General features: G+C 35.5%; 1 protein-coding gene across 2 annotated transcripts in view; it reads left to right on the top strand.

Moving 5' to 3' along the window:
- The window catches only part of MTX3 (metaxin 3), a 31,765-nt gene extending 16,026 nt beyond the window's left edge, over positions 1–15,739 (top strand). Inside the window, exons 5-10 of one of the 2 annotated variants that reach the window (XR_014491199.1) lie at positions 1,333–1,515; positions 4,109–4,185; positions 6,983–7,140; positions 7,403–7,491; positions 11,563–11,721; positions 13,343–15,739. Coding sequence is in view for 1 of the 2 variants with exons in the window: in XM_083352580.1 (XP_083208706.1) it covers positions 1,333–1,515; positions 4,109–4,185; positions 6,983–7,140; positions 7,403–7,491; positions 13,343–13,456 (621 nt within the window). In the remaining variant the exon portion in view is untranslated. The remainder of the gene's footprint in view (positions 1–1,332; positions 1,516–4,108; positions 4,186–6,982; positions 7,141–7,402; positions 7,492–11,562; positions 11,722–13,342) is intronic. The other variant, XM_083352580.1, reaches the window with a different exon arrangement.
- The last annotated feature ends 949 nt before the right edge of the window (positions 15,740–16,688 follow it).

The following is a 16,688-nucleotide window of genomic DNA, read 5'->3' as shown; positions in this document are numbered from 1 at the left end:
TCTTCTAACCTGCTTTAGCAATAGTAGAATCAGTTTGATACTCTACTCCATTTGGCACTTCCATGGACATATGTATCATTTTAGTTGTTTGAAGATAGTGTTAGCTATAAAGAAATCATAGATTGGCAGAAATTGATATGCTGATGTTCTCTTTAAACCATGCAGTATAACATTTTCCTTAATATTTCCAACTTTGGCAATGAAGTATCCAATTACAAGCAGAAGGTTTTGCTTTCATGTTCTGTTAGTTTTAAATTGAATTTGATTGTATAACTTAATAACCTCATATTTCTATCACTGAAATTAATGGAACTTAATTTGGGATTAGCGTTTGTATGAATTTACTATAAAACACTTAAGGAGGTGTCTGTTTAAAATCAACATTTAAATTTATAATTGAAAATGAGATTAATGTAACTAAACAGGAAGCTTAATCCGCTTTATAAGTTATACTTGTGTGGCCTACCTCTGAAAAACAAGGTTCAACCTAAGTCTGGAGTGTGTTACTTCACACTGTGAATGGAGATTTGATTAAAATCTTTCAACAGAAGGTAAAAACTAGAAGGTGAAAAGGGTGCTATGATTTATTTTATTAAAATATTTATATGTTTTCTGTAGATGGGTCATATAAAACATAGAACTGCAAATGCAGAAAAGCAAACGGAAATTAATCAAGCAGCAGTAATATGCAATAGTTCATTATTAGTTTTCAAAATAAGTGGATTTTATATTTATATTGTGAAGTGGCACAAAGCAAATAAACTTACAAATGTTCTTTATATTTTTGTTATATAGGCTTCTGCCTGCAATTTGTAAAAATAGGCATGTGATATCACAACCATTAAGCTAATTATGAGATTTTTTTGGAATTTCAAGGTTATATTCACACATCATACTAAACCATAATGTTATTAATTTTGATTTTGGTTAGCATGACTCATGAACCAAGGCATTATGGTTTGCTCTGTTTGAACCAAATTTCTGTGGCTTGTTCAGCAACTGTGATCAAAACAAGTCATATGTTGGTGCAATATGTGCTCAACTATTGTTACCACATATGTTTTTCAAATTAATTACTTTTATTACTTAGCTACACAAATGATATTTCAGGAAGAATATGCCCTTAGAGGAAGAAAAATGTTATTTCTAGTCATTTCGTTATAATAAATGTGCTGAATTTCCCTAGTCATAAATCTGGGCTATGTAGATTTTGAACTGAAAAGCTTCAGTAAAAAATCTGAATTTAGTTTTTAAGAATGAAAAGAATATTGTGGTCTTTATAGAATGTGTCCTCATTCTTGAATATCAACGTTCTTTATCTTCATGATACAGCTGTATACTTTTTGGATTGAAGCTGATAATTACTATAATTTGACAAAACCATGGTTTGCTTCAAGGATTCCATTTCCATTGAGTTGGTACCTACCTAGAAAGATGTCCAGGGAAGCTCTTAATAGGATCTTGCTGACAAAGGGAGGACCTCCACTCTATAGCATCACTGAAGTAGAAGTTCAGGTAAATTTTCTTAATCAGTTAAAATTGATGCAGATATACTAAACAGCATGATATTGTTTACTATTCTACTTTACTATATGAGGGCAGATGTTTAATCTTCAGAATGAAGTGGTGTCTTGTTTCGTTTGACATTATTTACAGAATATTTATCTATCAGAACAGAATATATAGTCTTTTCTTATATTTATATATAGCATATATTTTTGTGAGAAGGAGCCTAATTTTGTGGGAGAACACCTTTATATTTGCCAGACTATTATAGAAAGATCCATTTGCCTTTTAAACCAAATTCCTCCTCTGTGCACTTTATTATTAACATTAAAAAAGATTAATCTAATATGGTGCTATACAAACGAAGAAAAATGTTACTTTGAAAACATTCAAGACAAGTACTTTGTTTATACTTATGTAAATTCCAAAGCATTATTTTGGAATCAAATCTAAAACCCTGCACAAGCTTTTTTTCCAAAACAGAAATTAAAACAAAAAGAACAATTGTTTACCATATAGGAATATTTTCCAGAGCTTTTCATAACTTTGTAACCTTTGCAGCCAGTATGAGAGATTTCTCAGCACAAAAGTAGTGCTCAAAATGTGTCCACCGTTGTAAAAGCACTCCACTGTTTTATCTGTGTTGCTATAATTGCTATAATTCCTGCTACTTTCTTGAAACCTATGAGCAATATTTCCTCTGATATGTTCCATTTATTGGAAGCTAATATGAATTAGAGTGTCCCTTTAAATAAGAGATGGCCTGAATTTAATTTTCTTTGGGTTTTGTTTTTCTATTATATATATATATATATATGGATCTTTGGTTATTCGGGTTTTTCCCCACGTAGAACTAAAGGTGTAGGCGCAACGTTTCGACGGAATATGTTAACTCTTAGATTACCTTGCTAGGCCCCAAACATGGGGCAAATCTTTATTTCCTGTTTTCAGCCTTATCTCAAAGGCCATCGAACTGGCCTGAAAACAGGAAATAAAGATTTGCCCCATGTTTGGGGCCTAGCAAGGTAATCTAAGAGTTAACATATGACACATATTTCTCCCCTTGCAAAAAGGCTAACAAAGCGAGAGAGACCCTGTGGCTCAAGAAGTAAAAACACTGCCTAACGTGCAAGCAGCCCAGGTTCGAATCTCAGAAGGGTATGACTGACTGATGAGGACTAATGAGTCCGAAATGCATATCAGCCTCCCTAAATTCTTTGTTAGTAATTTACACACACACACACACACACACACACACATATATATATATGTATATACTGTATATAAGCTCCTATAGCCCTTCAGCATGATACACAAAGCTATAGTGTTGCTATATAATACATTATAATGCATTATAATACATACAATATACACTGCTAATAGTAGAGATGGGCAGCCCATGGGTTATACTCAAACCCCAGTATTTCTGTGGTTCTAAGAGCAACATCTTGGATTTTTTTTATTTTTTGTGTGGCTGGAAAGTTTAAGAGGCAGTATGGACATCCTGAAGAACTAGGTAGTTAAGTCAAAATTGGCACATTTATAAAATGGGACTCTAATTTTAGCACCAGTGCTTTGAAATATGCTAATACATTTAATAACTTGAGTGGAAAAATACATTTAAGATAACTGAAGCACTACAAAATTCAGGAGTAGCTTGATAAATTAGGTTATCAAGGATGAAAAAAAAAATGGTGGCAGAGGGTTGCACAACATTTTTGGGGAGCTCAAGGAACATTGTAGGTGGAACAGGAATACAACACCAAGCTAACTTTTTTCATTAATTTTTGAAGGATTCTAAATGATTCTTATAATAAGGCTGTTATAGCATAGTCACTCCAATTTTAATATATTTCCTGTCTTGAAATACAGGTTCCCTACTTTTGATTTGTAGGAATAATATGATAACAAAATGAATGAGCCACAGAGAAAAATAGCCATAACACATTTGTATACCACCCCATAGTGCTATACAGCACTCTCTGGGCAGTTTACGATGTCAGCATATTGTCCCCAACTATCTGGTTCTTCATTTTACCAACCTCGGAAGGATGGAAGGCTGAGTCAACTTGAGCTCCATCAGGACTGAACTCCAGGCTATGGGCAGAGTTTGCCTGCAATATTGCATTCTAACCATTGTGCCATCAGGGCTTCTGTAAAATCCTGTAAAAACAGAGAAAATGGGCTAATATATAATGGAGTAAGTAGAAATGTGGTGTTTTGTATGCTTCCACAAACAAGAGTCAAGTTCTCAGAACTCTTTCAAGATTAAAAAAGATATTCTGTAACTGTTGCATGAGGAATCGAATTGCAGCATATATGAGATGGTGTTATGCAAATATTCCAACTTATGCAGTTGTGTTAAATACTAAGACACAAGTATTGTAATAGCATTTAATTGATGACATCATCATGTACATGTTATTTTGGCAACATTATGTTTGGCTGCAAATGGCTGTGTCTGTAATGGCACATTTTTCAACATTGTGATATAGTGATAGGTAATGTCAAAGTTAATACTTTACTATCTATTATGAATACTACATTGATTTGAAATAAGTACTAGAAAAGTTTTGTGCAAATGAACTTTTCTCCATCTTAGATTTACAGAGATGCAAAAGAGTGTCTGAATCTTCTGTCAAATAGACTAGGCTCAGCTCCATTTTTCTTTGGAAATAAGTGAGTACAGAATATTTATGGTGTTTGCAAGGCATTTTTAATGCTACTACATTTTGTATTTAAAAATATGTTTAGGCTTTGTTTGACTTGCCAGCTTTTAATATCTACACTTGTTCAATTGTTGATCACCATAAACTAAATGATAACTAATTAAAAAGAATTTTAAAAAGAATTCAAGAACAGCTTCTTCCAGATTCTATATAAAATGACATAGATATACCTTGAATATCAGTGGCATAATTTTCCACAATTTTGAGTCAAAAATGCAAGAAACCTACAGCATAAATTTTAAAAGAGGCTTAATTATTTTTAAAAGCCAAGTTAATCACCAAGATCCATATACCTAACCGCAGTTACTACACCATGTTTACTGCATGTTTTTTTTATCACCAACAGGTTACTTATGGCTAATGTGGCCATTTCTTCCCTCTTTCAAGCAGGCAATTGCCTCATTGATTACCAATTTAAAACTAAATTAAATTTCTAGAATTCTGTCCAGTTTGTGGATTTTTTAAAAATTTAAATTGTAGATATCAGAAGTCTATTCTTCTGCATAATAAAGCTGCTTCTCTGCTAGGACACTATTTTATAGTGCTTTTGATGAAAGCTTTAACTTGCTAAAACTAGACAATGACTGTCCAGTTATTCCCATGGTATAGCTGCTCAGATCCTGCTCTACAAAAGGCCCTCACCTATGTATTTCCATTTTCAGTGCACTGTATGCTGAAGCAATGTTGATTTTATATAGCATTCAGGATGCTGTTTTCTTTTATCATGGAAAATCATCTTTTTTATAATTACATTGATGTGGAGAAAAAAACACATTCACATATCTGAATCAATGATATGGCCATGGAAGAGATTTATTTAACTTGTCTAAGTCATGTGGGTTCCAATTCAGGTTTTTTTGGGCAAAATGCTAACGATTTATCCTGAAGACACTTTCATCTGTTTATATAAGAGTTAGACTTGACTTTGATGCCTGCTGATGAAATGTAGATTATGTTCCAAATATCAAAATCTGGCTTAAAGCTGTTCATTTATCAATTCCTTTGTATGAGGACCATCTGATATTGACAGCTGATATTACTGATAACAGGCTTTACACTTCAGAAAAACTGCTGCTTTACACGTATAGCCTGCAGCTAATTGCAACTGCTTAGTTGACTGTTATAACTATTTGGTTTAAGCCCATTTGGTGAAGACAAATCTTGAGTGATCCTTCATATTTAGAAAACATCTTGAAGTAACTGGACAAAAATTGAAAACCAGGAACAACTTGATTAGGAAAATTGCAGGAACAGGGTGGGGAACACAACCATAATAAACACTGCGAACTATGGTACAATCACTAGTTTACTCTGTCGCTGAATACTGCACATTTGTATGGGGAAGAAATTGTCATACCAACAAGATTGAAGTTTATCTTAGTGATACAATGAGAATAACATCTGAAACCTTCAAATCTACATCGCTATCCTGGTTCCATGTTCTTTCTAACATTGCCCCCCCCCTTATCTCAGTCAACAACAGACAGTTCAAGAGTGGAATAAGATAAACAGTCCATATACTGTTAGAGATCTACCAATACATAAAATATTAGATTCTCTATCTTGCACCAGGCTTAAGTCTAGGAAACCAATTTGGAATAACATACTGCAGTTTTACAATTTAGATGAAGAATGGTGATCAAAATGGATGACCCTTGATAACTATAACCAAACTGATCACATAGATCCAATAAAACCACTTCTAGGAATGCAGCTGCTCTGGAAAAGATGGAGCCATCCGAATAAAATCAGGACAGGCCATGTCAGAATTAAGACAAAGTTCTTTAAGTGGGGAATGGCCAAAATCCTGCAATGTGAGTGTGGTGCATTGGAACAAATGATAATACACATAGTTCCAGAAAGTCTCTTCAGGAGGTTTCAAGGCACCTGGGATGATCTCATCACAGCAACAGTAGAAGCAGTTAGATAGGTTACTTCCTTAGATATTGAACTATAGGATCTATCCTATTGTGATTCTGTGGTGCCATATGATAGCAATTTTATCATGGTTTTATCCTAATTCAATATTTTATTTCATCTACGTATTGTTCACACACACACACATACATGTATTTGCTGATGTTTTATTCAAATATTTGTGTTTCTATGTATAATGTGGTTTATTAGTGTTGTATATCAGTGATTGCATGACCTCTGGATGCCATATGCCAGGGGTGTCAAACCCAATTTCATTGAGGGCCGCATCAGCATTGCGGTTGCCCTCGCGGGGCCGGGTGGGTATGGCCAGGGTGGGCGTGGCCTACTGGGTGGGCATGGCTAGAGTGTGTATGGCCTGGGTGGGCGTGGCCAGCTCTACATCGTTCGCATCAAGGGTGCCTATGGGGGCCTGGGCAGGAGTGGGACAGATCTGAGGGTCTCTGGCAGGAGGAGGGTCTCTGGGCCAGGGCCAAGACAGTGGGGGCCGTTCCCTCACTGTTTCCAGGATGGCTTCGTGGGCCGCATGAAAGCACTTCGCGGGCCGGATCTGACCCCCAGGCCTTGTGTTTGACATGTCTGCCATATGCTAAATAAATAATGAAGAGAAATTAGTCATTTTCAGAAAATACAGTCTTATTAGATTATTAAACTACCGTGAAATAATGACACAAATTTCTCGACTGTTTCTATAGTTGAGCATGTTACATTTTTATGAATTCAAAATTTTCAAACATAACATTTTACTTATATATTTCTGAAAGTTTTAAAAGGGATTTGAGATAATAATGTCATGTATTCGTTATATCTAGACCTACAACTCTTGATGCCTTCGTATTTGGTTTTCTTGCACCTCTTTATAAAGCACCATTCCTTAAAGTCCAGTTACAAGAGCATCTTAAGCAGCTTCCCAACTTATGTCGCTTCTGTGATGATATTCTGAGTTGCTACTTTAGACGAAACCTCTCAGGTAAATGATACACTTGTCCCCTACATATATACATCTTGAAATCTACAAATGCTTGTTTGCACTAAGTCTATACTGGAAATAAATTCTTCATCAGAAACCTTGGAATCTGCCGTATAAATTTGCAAAAGCTTTAAAAATGGTAAAGGTTTAGGACTCTATCAGCATACGTTATATGATTTTTTTCTCTGTGAAAATTCTTGAAATGTTTTGCAAAGAGCTTGGTTGCTTCTAACTTTGTCTTCTTTCTTTCTTGCCTATTTAGGGACCTCTCCAGAGGGACAAGATACAGTTGATACAAATCTCCAGAAACTTACACAGCTTGTGAACAAGGAATCTAATTTGATTGAAAAGGTTCTTGTTCATTCTGATTTTCTAACTGATAGATAGGGATCAGATAGTACATTTGGCTTTAATCAGCTAGAAAGAGAATGATAACCTGTACTAGAAAAGAGCACTCAAGGAGAGCAGAATCCATCTCAGGTTTTGGGATGCTTCCTACTGCAGTTAGTTCCAGCTGCTTTTGTGTTATTCAAACTCTGATGCCTGTAGTGTAGTTTTCATTGCAGAAAACCATATGAGATGATAGGCTGCGGGAGGAAAAAACCAAGAATGGTTCTGCATTTATCATCTTTATCAAACTTGATCAAGTCATGTGACATATCGTAGTGTATTGTGACTTTTTTTTGCCTTTGCAGAGCTGGGGTGGGTGCGGGCTGCATGTGATGCATCTGGCCCGCGGGCCACCAGTTTGACACCCTTGTTCTTTAAGTTGCTTTTTCTTTTAATAGTGTCTCATTCTTTAGCTTTAGCTCATTTTTCTGCCTTACTTTGGCAGTTCTATGGCACAAATATATGAAACTACAATTGTTCTGGACAACTGAACCCTAAATTATTGTGTATCAATAAGTTAGGTTTTGAAATGACTGTTTGATAATACTCAGTATTACATTATGTACAAATATTCTCCTTTATTGGTTGATTATGTTTAAAAAATCAGCATTGGCACTTGATTTAAAAAAGAGGGAGCAGGCAGTACTTGAGTTGACTGTATTTTCTTCCATAGTAAGTAAATATATAAGTTGGGTACAGTATGGACAATTCACATAATGCCACCATAAAATTCTTGAATATATAAAAATATGTAAGCCACTTAAAGGGGCAGGCAGATTTGTTGTAATCTTTGGATGGGTTTTATTTAATTAGCACTTAGAATTTCTACCTAACAAATAATAACTGATGTTTATTTGATAAAGGAAAGAAAAAAGTCATCTGAACATTAAGGAAGATATCAGATAGGCCTTATGTATATTTCTATACACAAATGCAATATGGGAAAATGTAGCCAATAATTTAAGCAGTTCCAGAGTCAAAAGGACAGATGTGATTGAAATCTAACAAAGCAGATGGATATGTTTAAATTATTTTGATGTTCTACAAAGGACTCATTAGCTCTTTCATAGACAATAGATAGCAGGAATTCTGGCAAAAGGCATGAAAACAGATTCCCTAAAGAGACCATCATCCAACTCAACTAAAAATGAACAGTAAATACTAAAAGAACTAGCTGAACTATGAGAAATTTTAATCAGTAATTAAACTTGGACGCACAAACTAACTGTCCTCAGCAATATCATTTTAAATATAGCTTTTATAAATTTACACACATTTACTGTATATAGTCATTACTTAGCAACTGTGAATGGTTCAGAATAAAAATATCCAAGATAATTTAAGGATATGAGGGTCTATGTCTTTTCAGGCAAAATTAATGTATTAATATAAAAATACAAGGTTTTGGTGCTAATATACAAGCTTTGTCCCGTATGAACTGCTTAATGATTTTTTTATACCAAAGATGGACACTGCTAGTTAATCAAGCCATGAATCAACAAGACTAACTGCCATGCTTATGACATAGTGACTAAACATAGGCCAAACTGCAGTAATTACCTTCACTCCAGAGAAGCCAGTTTTTTTAACTGAAGTCACTGACCAGCAAAGTTAAAAAAAGCTTTCAGAAGCAATGACCAGATATATCAAAGTCAATATTACTGTCATATAAAACAGTATAAAAAATATAAAATTAAGACTTAAAATCAGTAGGAGAAATTGAATAAATTATAATAAAACAATATAAAACACAAGAGAAATTCAACAATTATTGCAAAGTCGCCTGATAGTAAGAAGGCAGCATATAAACTTAATAATATAAAAGACTTCATGATGTCATCGCTCCAATGTTATATGACTTCTTATGGAAATAATTGAGAATAGTAACTTAGCCACAATATTGGTGATGGTATGGTTCCAATCTGCTGATAGAAAATGGATTACCTCTCCCTCATACAAGATTGCAGTTTTGTTATGGCATGGTGAAGATATGTCTGCACATAATTTAGTATACGGTAGTGAAAAAATACACAATAGAGAACCAGTTTGGTTAAGATGCTGGCCTGGAAACCAGAAGTCAATTACTTCCAGTGCTCCCTTACTGATAAAAGCCAGCTTAGTAACTGGGCCAGTCATCTTCTGTCAACCCAACCCAGGTCATAGAGATGTTGTTGTACAGAAAATAGGAGGCAAGATTGATTATTAGATGTATTTGCTGTCTTCAGTTATATAGCTGGTCCTCAATTTATGATTGCAATTGGTACTGGAATTGATATTGCTAAACAATACAGTTGTGAAGTGTGGCATCATGTGACTGCATTGCTTGGCGACAGCAGTTCTAGTGGTCCAGGTTGCTTTTCTTAAGCAAGAACCATGTGGGCCATTAAGCAAGGTCCTTCCAATTTCCTGTTGGCTTTCCCATTGACTTTGCTTGAGGGAAGTTGGCATGGAACATTGGAAATCTTGATCATATGTCCGCCATTTGTAATTGCAAGCTGAGCACCAAATTAATATATGACTGTTGGGATGCTGTGATGGCCAAAATTCCAAGTACTCATTGTAAGTCCTCATTCACTGCCATCATAAATTCAGGGGTGTCAAACTCACAACGTCATGTGATGTGTTGCAACATATTGTGAGTTTTTTTCCATTGCCAGTGATGGGGTGGGCACGGTTTCACTATGATGCATCCGGCCTGCGGGCCAGCAGTTTGACACACCTGATAAATTGAACATCTGGTATTAACATGAGGATTACTTGTACATGCATAATTAAAAAGGTGTGATCAAAATATAATAATAATATTACAGTAATAATTTATTTATTTATTTATTTATTTATTTATTTAATTTATATACCGCCCTTCTCTCAAGAGACTCAGGGCGGTTAACAGGGCAATACGTAAAAGACAGATACAAAAGTTAAAATTATTAAAACATGATTAAACAATGCCCATAGTACAAATTTAAAATTAAAGTCATAATAACAAACCCACCCCATCCCATCAGGCCAGGCCCGCTTCCTTAAAGAGATGGGTTTTAAGGTCGCACCGGAAGGAGCGGAGGTCGGGCGCCATCCGGAGCTCTACCGGAAGATGGTTCCATAAGTCCGGTGCACCCACAGAGAACGCTCTCCCCCTGGGGGCCACCAGTCGGCATTCTTTGACCGGCGGCACCCTGAGGAGGCCCTCTCTGTGGGAGCGTACTGGGCGGAGGGAAGTTGATGCCGGCTGCAGGTGCTCCCCAAGGTATTCTGGACCCATGCCATGGAGGGCTTTGTAGGTCATTACCAACACCTTGAACCTCACCCGGAAGACAACTGGCAACCAATGCAGCTCGCGGAGCAAAGGTGTAACACGGGAGTATCGGGAGACCCCCGACACAACTCTCGCGGCTGCATTCTGTGCCAGCTGGAGCCTCCGAGTGGTCTTCAAGGGTAGCCCCATGTAGAGAGCGTTGCAGTAATCAAGACGAGAGGTCACGAGCGCATGAGTGACCGTGCGCAAGGCAATAATAGGGTTTCAAGTTCATTCCAACTACAAGGACAACATCTTTCGTTGAACAGATCCTACTGTACTTTCCATCTAGTATTCCTGGGGTAAAGTCCTGAAATGAGCCAAAGTTAAGGCTCTAAAGTGTGCTAATCAAACAAGGTTGAATAAGTAGTGTGTAGGTTTCAATTTGAAACTCACAGCTGAATGTTAAGTATAGCATCCATCTGCCTGTCATAAGACTGACAGATTTTAGCTTTAGCTGTCTCTTAAGCTAGAGGAAGCACAAATTAGATAGATAAGCCTCAGTCAGTTCAACTAAGATGCTTTTCACCATGATGGTGTCCACCTGAAATCTATTTTCTTATAATTTAAATTTGTTGGTTTTTATTCTGTTTTCTAAACAACTGAACATTTTTGCCCCATTTTCAACGTGAAAGCCCTTCAGATACTTGAAGATAATTACCACATTTTCCTACAGCTTTCTCCAGGCAAAACATGTAGAAATCCTATAATTATTCCTCCTACACTTTTCCTTCCAGACCCCTTATCAGCTTGGTTGCATTCCTCTGTACATCCTCAAGTTTATCAGTGCCATTCCTAAAATGCAGTACCAATAAAGGAAAAGATAAAGGAGAAAATGCAGTACCTGAAAACAACTCCACACAGTGTTCTAGGTGCAGTAGGAAAAATGAACTCAGGTGATTAGGATTAAATTTCCTTTTGGGAATTTACATCACCCCATATAATTCTATACACAGGCGGCTATAATTTAATACTAGGAAATTAGCAATGTATTCTATATCTCCACAAATGTTTGATCTCTGCATATATAAATTAATGAGCATTTATTGAAGTGTTTAAGCTTCAGTACCATTGTCAGCATGAAAGGGTATCTTAAGAATATGAACTTGAAATTAACAGCCCTAAACTATCCCAGGGATTCATTAGGGGAGTATAATTCAAATATGGCAGCTAACTATCAGTATGTTTTCTCAAGTATTTAAGTAAATAATAAAAGAATGATAAGTAAATCACTCAGTAATATTCCATGTGATAAAGGAGTCATTCCATAAATACAATGACTATCAGTCAAAATTATTAAAAGCAGTTATTTCCTAACAAGTTGTCAGATTGTAATGGAAATTAACACTTTGTTAATAGAGGGAGACACACTAGAGATGCTTGCTCAGTCTTGGTTTCATTCTGGTTATTTATTCCAATCAAGTGATGTATTTTCCCTAAAGAGTTTTTTGTTAGAACAAGCTGAGATAGATAATCAAAAAGAGCAACAGAGAGCAAAAAGTACTATTACTTTGGTAAATTAAGATAAATTAAATTATCTAGCCATTTGATGTCAGTACCTCTCCACCTGTTAATCATCTGTAGTTTGGTTTTGCCGGGAGGAAGTTGGCAACTAACATAGAGCAGTCAACCTTTGAGTATTTATTTCTCTTTGCAGACACAAATTCCTTTTAAGGATAACTTTAGACATAAGATTTGTAGCTTCCTGTTTGGCAGAAACCAGAGTTCTGTTTGCTTTATGTAACAGTAGATATTCGGTGGTTTGTCAGAATCAGTAGAGGAACAAACTTTTTAAACAATTGGGCAGTATTCAAAATCGCTGTCTGACTCTAATTTTCTTGTTAAATAAATATTTAACAAGCTCATTTCCTGTTTTGTTATTGGCAGGTATTTTAACTTTATTAGTACTTTTCGCTCTCCATTGTTTGATCTTAAGAAAATAGTGGTAATTAACTCTGGCCAAGAATATTATGTCTCATTTTCCCACTTCTAAAGTGCTTTCTTATCTGATGGGAAGCTGCATGGTTTTACACTTAACTCCCTGTGAGAGGTGAAAAGAAATTTGTACAGATAAATTGGAAAACATGTTGTCATTCAGGAGATGATATTATAAAATGAAGCATGCAACAATGTTTGGTCAGGTCAGCTGAATGAATCAGGCACACATGGTGAACAAGAGGGATGAATTACAGAGAAATGGATAGGAAATACTTTAAAGTGTATCTCATACATAGATAAGATAATCTTTAAAGGACCATATCTGTTTCTTTTAATGGATAAATAAGAAACAACATACTTACTATTGGAGTTAAGCTGTTGAAGTATAAAAAATACGCATGGCATTAATAAGGTAATTCATTAAACTCATTAGTTAATCTGTTGTTCTTGAACTCAAGAAAATTGCACTATTGCGTATATAATTACCTTTTAAAATAAATGATTGAACATTGCAATGTGAACAATATTAAAAGTAATTTTATTCAACTATCCAAATTGGCCTTTATGTTGCTTTTGCAGATGGATGATAATCTTCGCAAGAGCCCTCAGCATCCTCCTCGTAAGCTGACAACTGTCAAACTTTCTACAGCTGAGGAAGGAAATAATTCACTGAATCGATTGTCACCCTTATAGTTTTTAATTTCATTTTTATATATGTGTTCTGAGAAACTGTTTATCTGTAATCAATTTTTGCACTAAACTGTGTCTTTATAAATCTGTGGCAAAAGATAACTTGACATGGGTGCAGGCCCATTCATTTAACCAATTTCTTCTATGGTCATGTTAAAAATACTACACCTAAGTTAACTTAGGAGAGATCACTAGGTAATTGTAAAATATGCTGTTTAATGTCACCTTTAATGCTGCATAATGCTTGCCTTTTCAGGTCAATATGTCTATTGACCAAAAGCTAGATTTTATTTTTTTGGAATTCACTAGATTAAGATTTCAGTTTTGGCTGCAATCATGTTAAACCTCAACTTGTTCTATATCAGAATAGGTACGTGTTCCCCACTTTTAGCATTTTTGTAGTTTTCTACAATAGCTCAAATACTGAAATTAAAGTATCAGCCTGTTAACACAGAACAATGAGTAGTGAATGTTTTTTACCATTTTGGAACATTTTGTGCAAGCAGTGGTGAATGCAATGTATGCTATTTTAAAAAGAATATAGATTATTTTAAAAACTAGTCTTACTGCCATTGGCATCTTGTTTCATATTTCATATTTAAATGTTTATTCAAATCTAGTTTTACAAAGAACAGGCCTTGGCAAGCTTCCTGAAAACATATTGCATACAAATTGTAGCCATTTTTACTTAGTCCCTTTTCCCCTACTTTGTTCTCTCTTACTCATTGAAACCTTTTTCATGTTTCTCTGGAATAGGGAAAAACAAGATAAAGTGGAGAGAATGTCCTTCAAACTCCATTCCAATTTCAACCATAGCAAGTCTAGTATTCATGCAATTGGTGTTTGCTTTAAGGCAATTCATCAACACCAACCTGAATGACCTAGCCTTTTCTCTGTGTGCAGTATATTGATCTATTAAGTTCCTGATGAGCATGGGCTTGCTTTCCCAAGTACTTGAACCAAGAATGGTAGGTAATGCACCAGTCAGAAGTGCTGTACATAGAGCTCTGTCTTTAACACTTTCTTGTTATAGTTTATTTATTTTACAGGATCTAAAGGTCTAAAGCACACATGGCAATGTAATAAAAACAGCAGCAGAGAGAAATATGATGCCAAAGCATTGCACATAAAATTCAGTATAGGGAAAGAGCTTGGCATTTCCTGAAACCCTCTAAATCAAGCTCATATCTGTCTAAAGTGGTACTGAAAAACATTTCAGCTTAGCAGCTTTGCCGCAATTATTATAACAATATTAATACTCCAAATCAAAAATGGATAGTTGTTAATAGGAGAAACTGGATTGTTTAAAAGTCAGATGGTTAGAGATCGGCTTGCAAAAGGAAGGAATACAGTAAGTTGTATAAAAAGAAAGGAGATATTGAAATATTTAAGCCTTGAGATCTTTGAATAGTATGGACTTTTGAAGGCACATTTTACAAAGATGTGCTATGAACCTTTTTGTACTTGTTTGAGGTAGCTTCCTGGGCCCCTATTTTTAACCTAGTTAGTGCCACAAAACAACAGCACGCTACCGTGGAAATCTGTAAAACACAGATGAAATAAAATATGGAAGGTTGCATAAATTTGGGGTATGGTCTAGGCAAGGACTTTCATTGACTCAAAATTTAATTCTGAATTAAATCAACAGAATATTTTTCAGAAAAGGACTTAACCAAAATGGCATCTTCCTTTAATCAACTGATTTTTTTTTGGTGGGTATCTTAATTCTACATTTTTCATATATAAACAAACAACTTTCTTTTTATTTAACTTTATTTTGCCAAATCAAACAAATTTACTTTTCTCTAAATTACTTAGGCTATTCTGTGAATGTAGAGACATAGTTATCTGAATACGTTTGTAAATTTTGTATATAAATGTACTTACAGAATATTACTTTATAAAATAAAGAATGTAGTAATCTCTTTATGTATCTTGTATTTATAACAATATTTTGGGATGTCTAACAAGAATAAAATTAAACTTTCATGTTACTTCTGTAGGCGTTTCATTTGTTATCTGAATCTGCAGATACGTATGCAAAAAATGCTTGTGAAAGGAAGTGTTAACTTTTTTTTCTTGATAAGGGTTTTCAAACAAGGTAGGGCTTCTACCCCCCTCCCCCCAAGTGTTCATAATACAACTTGACAAAAGCAATCAACTTGCCCATGAAAAATTCCAAAATCCACATAGAAACAAATGGAAATGTACAGCTTCTGATTTTAAGCACTTTGACATGCCTGTTGCTGTACTAAATTTGATTTTGCTTCTTCTGCTAAAAATAATAGATTTATTTATTTATTTATTTATTTATTTATTAGTTTTTATAAACCGCCCTTCTCCCGAGGGACTCGGGGCGGTGTACAGAGGAAGGGAAGGTATACAGACCGAACAATAAAATAATAAGAAACACTAATGCACACAAACTGGGACCCTAATTAACGCTATCATGCCAGGCCAGCCTGCTGGAACAAAAAAGTTTTTAAGTCGCGACGGAAGGTACGGAGGTCAGGGGCCATCCGGATTTCGGTAGGTAAGGTGTTCCAGAGGGCTGGCGCACCCACTGAGAATGCCCTCCCCCTGGGGGCCACCAGCCGACATTCCTTGAGCGGTGGCACCCTGAGGAGGCCCTCTCTGTGGGAGCGCACAGGACGGTGGGGTGCTGACATCGGCAGAAGGTGCTCCCGTAGGTAGTCCTAGTAATCATAGATTTGCTATGATTACTCATCAAAAAGAATTTAATGTTTTCCTTATATAACATTTGGAGGTCCCTGAGGTTTTTAAGTTTGCATGTGCCCCTGGGGCCTCAGGTTATACACCTCTGCTATATTCACACAGGTTAAGATTTACAAAATAGAGGCTCCTTTCAAGGCTGTGGAAACTTCATCTAGGAAAAAAGCAGGTGAATGCTACTAGCTGATCTAAATAGGCCACTGCATTTTTTATTAAATTATCAATATTCTAGGTTTCCAGAAAAGTAGCCAAATGTGCTATAGCAATTCATTTTAGAAGCTGGATCTGAGAAAAGTTCAGTTATTTTTCATTTCTGTCATGAATTTTTTTGAGTTGGATGTATTGTATTATAACTTTTTTGTTGTCACTCTATTGTCATAAAGAAAGCAAACCATGGAATCAAATATATTGGTACATTTTCTTCAGAGACTAATTTGTCTAGCACTGTGATGGTAGTGGTGGTGATGACAGCAACTATAACTACATTTTCACAATGTAGTTT

The sequence above is a fragment of the Vipera ursinii genome (assembly GCF_947247035.1).
Source record: "Vipera ursinii genome assembly, chromosome: 2".
Taxonomy (NCBI): domain Eukaryota; kingdom Metazoa; phylum Chordata; class Lepidosauria; order Squamata; family Viperidae; genus Vipera; species Vipera ursinii.
The sequence above is the reverse complement of the archived record's forward strand: the minus strand, read 5'-3'. Positions and strand labels throughout refer to the sequence as shown.